Source organism: Copadichromis virginalis, linkage group LG1 (genome assembly GCF_057382275.1).
Source record: "Copadichromis virginalis isolate Kocher_CV1m ecotype Utaka linkage group LG1, C_Virginalis_male_GT1.1, whole genome shotgun sequence".
NCBI lineage: Eukaryota > Metazoa > Chordata > Actinopteri > Cichliformes > Cichlidae > Copadichromis > Copadichromis virginalis.
The window spans coordinates 24,261,606-24,271,463 of NC_140618.1; the positions used below are offsets into that span (position 1 = coordinate 24,261,606).

The 9,858-nt window shown below is 40.3% G+C and overlaps 2 protein-coding genes across 2 annotated transcripts; one reads left to right on the forward strand and one right to left on the reverse strand.

Annotated features, from left to right (window-relative positions):
• The first annotated feature begins 4,515 nt into the window (after positions 1-4,515).
• On the forward strand, positions 4,516-7,804 carry pabpn1l (PABPN1 like, cytoplasmic). The gene is made up of 6 exons (XM_085455697.1): positions 4,516-4,839; positions 5,616-5,736; positions 6,237-6,304; positions 6,385-6,491; positions 6,628-6,715; positions 7,144-7,804. Exons 1-6 carry the CDS (start codon positions 4,768-4,770, stop codon positions 7,471-7,473), a joined length of 786 nt encoding a protein of 261 aa, XP_085311823.1. The 5' UTR covers positions 4,516-4,767; the 3' UTR covers positions 7,474-7,804.
• Positions 7,805-7,826: 22 nt separating this feature from the next.
• trappc2l (trafficking protein particle complex subunit 2L) lies at positions 7,827-9,476 on the reverse strand. The gene is made up of 5 exons (XM_085455708.1): positions 9,406-9,476; positions 8,972-9,144; positions 8,358-8,445; positions 8,066-8,145; positions 7,827-7,987 (listed from the first exon to the last, which is right to left on the reverse strand). The coding sequence occupies exons 1-5, from the start codon at positions 9,448-9,450 to the stop codon at positions 7,942-7,944; spliced, it is 432 nt and encodes a 143-aa protein (XP_085311834.1). The 5' UTR covers positions 9,451-9,476; the 3' UTR covers positions 7,827-7,941.
• Between the last annotated feature and the right edge of the window lie 382 nt (positions 9,477-9,858).

The window sequence follows — 9,858 nt, forward strand, 5'->3', positions numbered from 1 at the left end:
CTGTTGCTAATACCGCTCTTTAACTGTTCGCTCTGTTGGATGTGTGAAGCTGTAAAACATTCTAATTCAGGTTATTGTCTGTGTTGAACAATGTAACTGTGTAATTAAAACATGAAATGAAGTATTCATTGCTGTTCTCTCTTGTCTTTTTCAAATGTGGGAATATTCTAAGATTACATGCCCAGAAAATGAAATTGATCCATTGTTATTAAATAATTATTAACACAGTGTCATCATCCCAAATGTTGACATATCACCAAAAAATCTAGACATACCATGAAGATTATGTAAGTATATTACAACAGTGACACACAAAAACATTACTAAACAACTCTGGTCTCATGTTAAAATCACCTCTTCTACTAATTCTTCTTCTTTCGGCTGCATCACTCCATCTCCATCTTTACACCTGCCTCCATTGACCCTATTCATAGCATTTCCCCCTGTCACACCAACCCTCTCCATGTCCTCCTTCACTGCATCCATGAATCTCCTCTGTGGTCTTTTCCTCCTGCCTGGCAGCTCCATCTTCAACATCCTTTGTCTGGTCTTCCTGTTTATTATTTCATCTGCACATGTCCAAATCATCTCAGCCTTGCCTCTCTAACTCTCTCCAGACTGCTCAACCTGAGCTGTCCCTTTCCACCCCACCAGCTGTTTTTTTTAGGTCTTTTGTGCACTGTCCGTTGGTTTGGATTTTATACTAAAGTAAATGTAATAGTCTGAGTAAATCTTATTATACGTTTAACCTCTTCTGAATCACCTGCTAGGTTTTTAAAAAAAAATCAATTTCTTCCCTTCTTATAATGAGGCACACGGTGGACTGGTCTGTCAACAAATCTAATATTTGCCCAGGTTCAACAACACAAGAGACCAATCAAATTGTAGTGATGTCATAGTTTTGTAACGTGGAAACACCATAACACCACATACGAAACATAAGCCTAATCCGATAGAATCATACTATAGCCCAGTAACCCTAAACCCATTCATGATCACATCCCAACCCCCATCCATAACCTTGACCTTAACTGACCCCGTTTTTGGATATTTTTTTTCCCTCAGTGGGCATCGGCAGGTTTTTTCCAAGTTGCAAAGCTATGACACCTTAACAAAGTGATTGGTCAGATGCAATGTTGATCCTGGACTTGCCTCCTTACATCTAAACCGCTGAACTTTATTTTACATTTTTTAAGGTTATCCAAACCTTCCCAGGGCTCCTGTAGAAATGACATTAATGACACTCCATGTGTGAGTTTTTTCTTCCCTCCATCACCCCCAACCGGTCACGGCATATGGCCACCCCTCCCTGAGCCTGGTTCTTCCTATCTTGCATAAATCGGCTGTTGATCTTCTTTACTCATTTCAGTTATTATCAAGCAAAATAGTTGCATGTTTAATCATCTGGGAATTTACCCAGATTTATTTATTTATTTAGACAGAGATCCTGACCCCTCCAATGTTCAGCACAAAGTTGAGCGGATGTTTCTTCCTCATACATTGGTGTTTCTTTTTGAGACACTTCAGGACAACAATGTGATATTGTTGTTATTAGAGACACCAATAGAAACTACAGTTAGGTCCACAGTTACACATTTTTTCCCTGTATTTTTGCTTCTGTATAGCACCACAGTCAAGATATGGTTTAAGTGCACATTTTCAGTTTTATTTTTCAAGGGGTTTTGCAAGAAATATTGCATTATCTGTTTAGGAATGACAGCTTTTTTTTATACACAGTCCCACATTTTCAAATTGTTAAAAGTAACTGGCTGGCAGGCTGTTTCACTGGTGAAGTCTGTTCCCTTGTTAATTTATGAGAAATTAAGCAAAAACAAAATTTGGAGTTAATACCAAGTGTTGAACCTATTTGGTAACTTGTCATGGGAATTTTCCATGTGAGATGTTGTTGCAAGTGAAGGAAGCCATCAAGCTGAAAAATAGACAGAGAGATATGAAAAACATTAGTGGCCAAAGGTGGGCAACTTTATTGTCTGGTACAGTCTTTAAAAGGTGCACTACTTAGCACTGCTTAGACGCCTGGGAGACCACAGAGTATAACCAAAGCAAATGATCGCAATATTCTGTCAAGAACACTCTCAAGGAGGCAGGTGTATCATTGTCAAGGTCTACAAACAAGAAGTGCCATTATGAATGGAAATACAGAGGGTTTATACTAAGGTCCAAACCACTGAAGAACAGGAGGGTCAGAAAACATCTAACAGAGCCTGAACATTTCTGGAGAGATGCAACCAAGATGAACTTGTAAAAGAACGATAAAAACAGAAAAGTATGGAGAAGGAGAGAAACAGCTCATGATCCGATGACATTACCTGTCCAATATGGTTATGGTAATGTTATGGCATGAGTATGTGTGGCTGCCAGTGGAACTAGCAGCAATAGTTTTTACTGATGATGTGACTCCTGATAGAAGTAGCAGGATTAATTGTAAAGTGTACAGGGCTATACTCTCAGCTCAGATTCAGTCCAGTGCTGCAAAATTGATTGGACAGCACTTCACGGTGCAAATGATAATGACTAGAATCATATTGCAAAAGCAACCCAAGAATTTCACAAGGTAAATAAATATGATATTCTTCAATGACAAGTCAGTTGCCAAATATTAAACAAGTAGAGTATGCTTTGCAATTACTGAAGACAAAACTGAATGCAGAAAAACCCGCAAACAAGCAGCAACTATGTATCTGCAGTAAAGGCTTTAGAGAGTATTTCAAGGGAGGAAACACAGCATTTGGTGATGTCCATAAATTCTAGACTTCAGGCAAACGCTGTTTGCGAAGGATTTTCATCCATGTATTGAAAACAAACCTTATATTTAAAACTAGGTCAGTTTTTATAATTACATTTGGATGGCAGATTATGTATAAAAATTGCTGTAATTCTTTTACTTTTGTGAAAACCTTTGAATTAAATCTAAAAGTCTTCACTTCAATCACATCTTGATTTCTTGATTTAAAATCCACTTTAGTGGTGTACAGAAAACTGTCAAACCTACCTAACTGTATATAAAAGATGTGACATAACCCATAGGTTTGGGGGCACAGTTTTGATGCCTCTAACGGTCATCACCACATCTAAAAATATTTGGACTTATATGTTATCAGCTAACACTAACTAGCTTAGTAAGGGTCACCTGAGCTGATTGTACCTAGTCCAGATAATACTCCACCAAATGCAGTGGAGTATTTTGAAGCTTTTTTGAAGCTTTCTAGAAGTAGCTCTCTGTTCTGTAAAATGTTATTATTTTTATTATTTTTTAATCTGTCCTGTCCTGCAGTTTTAGCAAGCAGACATAAATGCATTGTTATGCCAAATACATTTGCTTTGCCAAGAGAGGCACTATAGAGTCTCTAAAGGCTCATCTTTAAAGTCTTTTTCTTTTCATTCTTTGTTTTCTTATTCGCGTTATTTGTATAGTTATACAGTGGTGGAGCAGATAGGGAGTGAGGGTGTGATTTGAAGCAATGCGAAGTATGGAACAAAACTGGATTGGAGATGTGATTCACAGACACAAACCTGGAGTGTTCCTGGGGTTGGACTTTATATTATCACGTAGGCATACCTGCTAATCAGTGAAAACTTATGAATAAAAGATTGTTAGACCTTCACTCACTGAAAAAAAACAAACCCTGAGGACAGATTTCAGACTTCTGAAACAGATAGGTTATAAATAACATTTAAAAGAGGAAAGCTTTGTCGGTTAGCACTCTTGCCTCACAGCAAAAAGGTCCCAGGTTTGAATCCACTATGTGGATGGGTGCTTTCTGTGTGGCGTTTACATGAGCTCCCCGATTCTCTCTGGGTACTCTCACAGTCCAAAGACATGCAGTTCTTCAGGCTTAGTTAACTGGTTTTTCCCTGGTGTGAATCTGAGTCTGAGTTGTTGTCTGTCTGTCTGTCTGTCGGACCTGTCCAGGGTGCACCCCGCCTCTCAAACTATGGCAGCTGGGATAGGCTCCAGCCCCCCTGTGACCCTGAATTGGATAAGCTTAAGAGGATGGATGGAAAGCTTCGACAGATAATCACAGTTATAATAATCCAAAAGCCACCAACAACAGAGAGAGGTCAGGAGGTTCACTTCAGATCAGTAACTAAAATGAACTAAAATTATAGTTATAAGACAGATATAGAGACACCCAAGTGTTGCTCAAAGGGCCCCCCGTACATAAAGTTGAATTGGGTGGTTTATATATACAGTTATTATCAGGGAAAAATAAACTACAGAGAGCTTTATTTTTTAAAACCAAGCAATAAACATGCCCATTTCTGCTAAAACAAATGTAAAATGGGAGTCTAGCGGCCTGTGTAGCTCATTATTAGAAACTTCTAGTGATTTCAAATGTATAAAATAAATCTAATTTTACAATGAAGAATGGGATGCGCAAATATCATTTTACAGGCTTTTTGTAGTTATAGTTTTACTAGTTCACTCGTGTGGGTAAACTGTGGTGAGGTATGCGTGTGTGTGTAGTGTAGGGGGCAGCCATGGCCCCCACGTACAGTAGGTACGCCACTGAGAGGAAGAGCCTCCACACAAAAGAAAAACCGCGCTCACGTGCGCTCGTCTGTCAATCAGTCCCGCGCGCCATGCGCCTCACTCACAGGTGATATCTATTAGGTTACCTCAAATTGTGCAGTCGCGTTTGTTTGCGGACCGTCCACCGGGTTCCTCCCTGTCAGGGATATTTTTCTGTGGCGGTTTTGGCAAGCTGCAGTCAGCTTTGCAGATGCTATGTGTGAGCAGTAAGCATGGCGGAAAATCATCTGGAGTACGGCTACCTCGAGGGCGAGTCCATCGGAGAGCTATTCACAGAGGACCCGGTGAGCATGGGCTATTATTGTGCTGGCGGTGGGCAAAAAGCAGGTTTGACACGGCTTATTTGTTTGCTTGTGTGCTATATGTCGACGCGGTGCAATAAACCAAGCTCGTCACGCTAGGCAAACGAGCGCAAACGCAGTGTCGTATTGTATATCCCCGACAAACGTTGTGTGATAAGAGCACCACTGAGCCACATCTAAGATGCAGAGTGAAAAGCTGGGCCACTCGGCGCATTGTAGGTCCGGGTTAAGTGCGGTTATAGCTACGTTTTGTGCTGCACTTCAGGCGTGATTAGATTACGTTGCTGCCCAGAAATATCAGGACAGCTCAATTTGAACATGTTTGTTTTTTTCAGGGAGATTAGTTCATATGTAAATATGCCATAGATATTGGGAACATAGGAGGGACAAAAAAAAATCAGTATCTTTGTATCACAAGTCAGACAACAAGCCTACTTTCAGATCAGTGAATCTGGGAAGGTTCCCAACTAAAGTTAACCCAGTAGGAATAAGCAATGCCCTCTAGCCTCCAGAAGATGCCAATGTACCTTTTGACAAAATCTGTCCGGCCTCTAACCTCAAACTGCAAATGAACATAAAAAAAAAATGTCTAATTTTGTTTTAATGTCGCTGTTGGCGAGCACTAATTGTACTACTACCCATAAGATTCAAATGTTTCTGCATCTGTTTAAAAGTTTTTTGTTTAATTTGCTATCATTGCTGAGCGTCTTACTTTAGTCCAAAGTTTCTTCAAGTTTACTTTTTTGGTTGTGTCACAGGAGCTGCTGGCCATCAAGGCCAGGGTGCAGGAGCTGGAGATGGAAGAAGAATCGGAAAGACTGAAGGAGGAGAGGTGTGATGCAGTGGACATGCAGCTCCTGACCAGCAGCCCTCAGTCTGGTGAGACAGCTTGCATCTCATCTGTGGAGCGGTGCTTTATTGTACCACATTGTATAGCTGCATAGCTAAATGCATGCAAGAAGCCTCAACAGTGTATTTTTAGCCAGGTGTGTGTAGCATTACAGCCTCCAGGCAGGTGAGATAACCACATTCTTCTCCATCTGGCCAACACCTGGGATGCTTCACAGTGGTTGCGAGTGTTGTGCCTCATCACTGCCCAATGAGACGAAGCAGTGAGCCCCAGAGAACCAGAAGTGTCCTCCTCGCTGCCTGTGGCTATTTTCTGCCTCTGTGCGTCTCCCTCCCCCCCATCCTCCTCTTTGGTTCCTGCTCTGAGCAGAGATGCAGTCAGAGAAGAGCCAGACTGAGATGTGTATTGTCAAAGAGATAATATTGGTGAATGTAATCATTGTTAGTTTCACCTAGCATGACTCATGTAGACTGCACGTTCCCTGTGTTGCATGTGCAAAAGCAGTGGACAAAGTCTGTTTCCTCCACAGGACCTTTCTACAACATGACTCCCGAGGAGAGGATAGACGCAGACAACAGGTCTATCTATGTTGGAAATGTAAGGAACATTTATTTCTACACTTGGATATTTTTGGGGGGGTGTCACAGTTTTGGTCTAATACACTGAATAAATCTCAGGTAGACTATGGAGCCACTGCAGATGAGTTGGAGATCCACTTCAATGGCTGTGGTCCTGTCAACAGAGTAACCATTCTGTGTGACAGGTTCTCCGGCCATCCTAAGGGGTGGGTTCAGTCTGTATTTATATATCTATATTTTTTTTATTTTTTGCAGCCTAACATTGTTTGATCATAGCATACACCTACATGAAGGTTGGCTCCATATCTAATTGGTGCTTTTTATCTTTTCTGATCTTCACAGCTTTGCTTACATTGAGTTCTCCGATCGAGATTCTGTACAGAGTGCCATTGGACTGCATGAGACTCTGTTCAGAGGAAGAGTCTTAAAGGTGAGGGAGTACTATGCTTTTTTTTTTTTTTTTTTTTTTTTTTTTTTTTTTGTCCCCCCCCCCCGGAATACTTGCAGATTTCAGGTGCACAATAATGCCAGTCAAATCTCAGTACATTTGTTGTACATGCACAGCTTGCAGCACCATAAGAGGGAGAAGATCTCAGGTGGCATCAGATTCTACCAAAATAACCTTCTTGCTTGGGAAGAAACAAATTTGTACTGTTCTTGGTTGGAACAAAGTTACAGTTGTTTTGCTTAGCACAAAGGAATAGACTGGGAAAATTATATTTTGCCGTGTGTACTGGACATAACCCCACTTCCTGTTTGGAAGTGAAAATAGAACACCAAAGGGTCCTGTGTGTGTTCAGTGTTTGTCTTTTTAACCAAATTAGTCCTAACCAGTAAAGAGCCTCCTTTGTCTTGCAGGTAATGCCCAAGAGGACTAACATGCCAGGCATCAGCACCACTGATAGAGGAGGGCACAGAGGCGCCCACTCCAGAGGCAGAGGTCGTGGCTACCGTCCACCCCGATACCATAACAGCTCTCGAGGCAGGTTCCGTTACCAGTCGAACAGGCCACAACATCAAACACCCCACCCTTACTACGGAGGAGCCCCAGTGGGGAAAAGACAGTGGGGACACATGGACTACCATGAGCAGACATCTAAACGTTACCCATGTCTGCTGCTTATCACGCCACCATCAGAGGAGTTAGGGGCAGGGTCGAGTGGACAGCACTACCCCCAGCAGCGCTAGGTCTACCCGCAGCATAAAGTTGGAGGATAGAAGTGACACAAGTCATTTTAAACATTCTTCCATCCATTATCAAGTTGGTAATTATGAGAGGTGCATAAATGACCACAGTGATGAAGGTGAGATGTGCATAATTCAGAGATGTCGCTTTATTAGCTTATGTTGCTGTGAATGCATGGGACAATCCTCGAAATGTTATGCAGTTGCATCTGTTTTTACAAATTGACGAATGTTTTGTGTTGCTGCCTGCAATGTAATCTACAAATTTTCCCCTTATGTATAACTTAAGTTCTTTGCTATGTATGTGAATAAATAAAAATGATCTGGTGTTCCACTTGTAGTAAAATAACACACAGTGATGTCTAACAGTTCAGTTTTATTACAGTTGTATTTCATAATTAAAGAAACAAGTAAATAAAATAAAGGGTGTGTATGTACAGTGGAGGATCAGCAGACTGGGTAAAAGATTCATCAGGCAGTTTGTACCATCATTCCAGAAACAATCCCATCGAAGGCCCTGGAGGATGATCGATTATTGGTTAAACATCACTGTATAAAATGGGGGACATCAAATGCAACATCAGCGTATACTCACTTGGATTGAATGGTGTCTCCAGGATTGTGGAACGGGTTACACATAACGTCAGTAAACGAGTTGTGCAACTTCCTGAACATCTGAAAATGAAACCAGCGTCCGTTGTACAGAAATGTTCCAATTAAGTCCCAAAAAGTTGATTATGTTCATCTCGACAAGACGTAATCAAGTATTGTGTTCTAGTTGTGTACAGTGCATCCTAAACTTTGAAATGTAAGGTTAATTGTCATCAGGATTCTATTTAATCCAGCTCTGTTTGAAAATGTGTAGATGCTTAGCAAACTCAACTTACACTTCTTATTTCATTATCCCGCAAAGATGTATTTGATGAGTCAACAACAATTACAAATTTCACCTTGGAGTTGGTCACATACCCATATCTATTTTACAAGTCAAGGATACTGTTTTCTTCAGGAAACATTGAGACCAAACATTCCAGCTAAGACAACTTCTGCTTTTGTAGAATGATAAGAGAAGAATCTGAAAGTCTGGTTTATAAGGATTTCAGCATGGATCCACCCATTATTTGCCACACAGTCATCTGAAATGGTTTTGGTGGAAAAGTGTTTAAAGATGATTACAAGAAAGGTTGTCTAAGGGTTCAGGCTCTGATGAAGAATAAACGTGGTCATACAAAATACTGACTTATTAATAGCTTGTTAGGATTTTCCCAGCAAAATATAAAGAAATGGGCGTGGCCAAATACTTCTGTACACTATTTTGAAGAGTAATGGTTTATTTATATTTTATGTAATAAGATAATTAGTCTAAGGTGAGATCATACTCTCACCTTATGTGTCATTTCACATCTTTCACGTTTCTATCCTTAGTGAAAGAAACGTGATGTAAGTACACGGATAGCTCCCACCAAAACAAACAGTAAAATTACTTAAAAGTAAAGGATACACTTTATAGTCTTCTGTTGGGTAAAGCAGACCCAGGTACAGCTCTCTCTGGTCTCCCAAGGCTTTGCCCACAGCTGAGATCTTTTCCTCCACCACATCCAGAGAGGTGTGTACTGTGTAGTGAAACTTCAGCTCATTTTGAGTGGGAACACTGCGGATATATAGCGGGTAATTCTGCCAAAAACACATACAAATGTAGAGAAGAACAAGAAAAAAAAAACATTAAAGGCATCGTCTTTGTAGCACTTGCTCGGGAAAGATTCAGAAAACTGTAACAGCAGGTAATCTAGCTAATGCTAGGCGATAGCCATGTTGGTGCATTTAAACTTGCGTTCAGACAAAGCTAACATGTGCTTAGATACGTCTATCAATATAAGGTTAACCTATGGCCAAAACACGGAAATAAAACCTGTGATATATAACAACAATCATTACCTCTTTTGCGATCACAGCTATGCACACCGCCATGTTAGTGTTCATCTTGTGAGCTGTCTGATGCGGTCACGTGATACGTTGCATTCAGTTATAACCCGTAAAGCAGGAGTAGAAAGCAGCCCCCCATTGAATGCCAGTTTTTCCTGTATGATGTATATACCGTGTGCTTAAATAGTTGACTTATAATCTTTATATAGTAATATTTCCATTTGTAAGCTAAATTATATTTTATGAGATTAGTTTTTTGTTATTTATCCGAATATTTTGAAATTTAATTTCGTGACAGTCAGATTTATCAGCAGTCATTGAATGCAGCATACTCCAAAAAGCAATTTTTTTGTTTATTTAATAACACAATATAAAGCTACCGTAGTCATATATAAGAGAAATTAAACTAGAAAAAGATGAAGCGATTTCAGTGAACTGTAAATAAATCCTAGCAAACATCTTAAG

Bases quoted from the DNA above. Each gene is read 5' to 3' on its own strand.
- pabpn1l (XM_085455697.1), top strand. From the start codon at position 4,768: ATGGCGGAAAATCATCTGGAGTACGGCTACCTCGAGGGCGAGTCCATC. The intron at 4,840-5,615 runs GTGAGCATGGGC...GTTGTGTCACAG, and splicing joins AGCTATTCACAGAGGACCCG to GAGCTGCTGGCCATCAAGGC. The intron at 5,737-6,236 runs GTGAGACAGCTT...TTTCCTCCACAG, and splicing joins GACCAGCAGCCCTCAGTCTG to GACCTTTCTACAACATGACT.
- trappc2l (XM_085455708.1), bottom strand. From the start codon at position 9,450: ATGAACACTAACATGGCGGTGTGCATAGCTGTGATCGCAAAAGAG. The intron at 8,146-8,357 runs GTAAGTTGAGTT...TTTCATTTTCAG, and splicing joins GGGATAATGAAATAAGAAGT to ATGTTCAGGAAGTTGCACAA. The intron at 7,988-8,065 runs GTGAGTATACGC...ATCATCCTCCAG, and splicing joins GGAGACACCATTCAATCCAA to GGCCTTCGATGGGATTGTTT.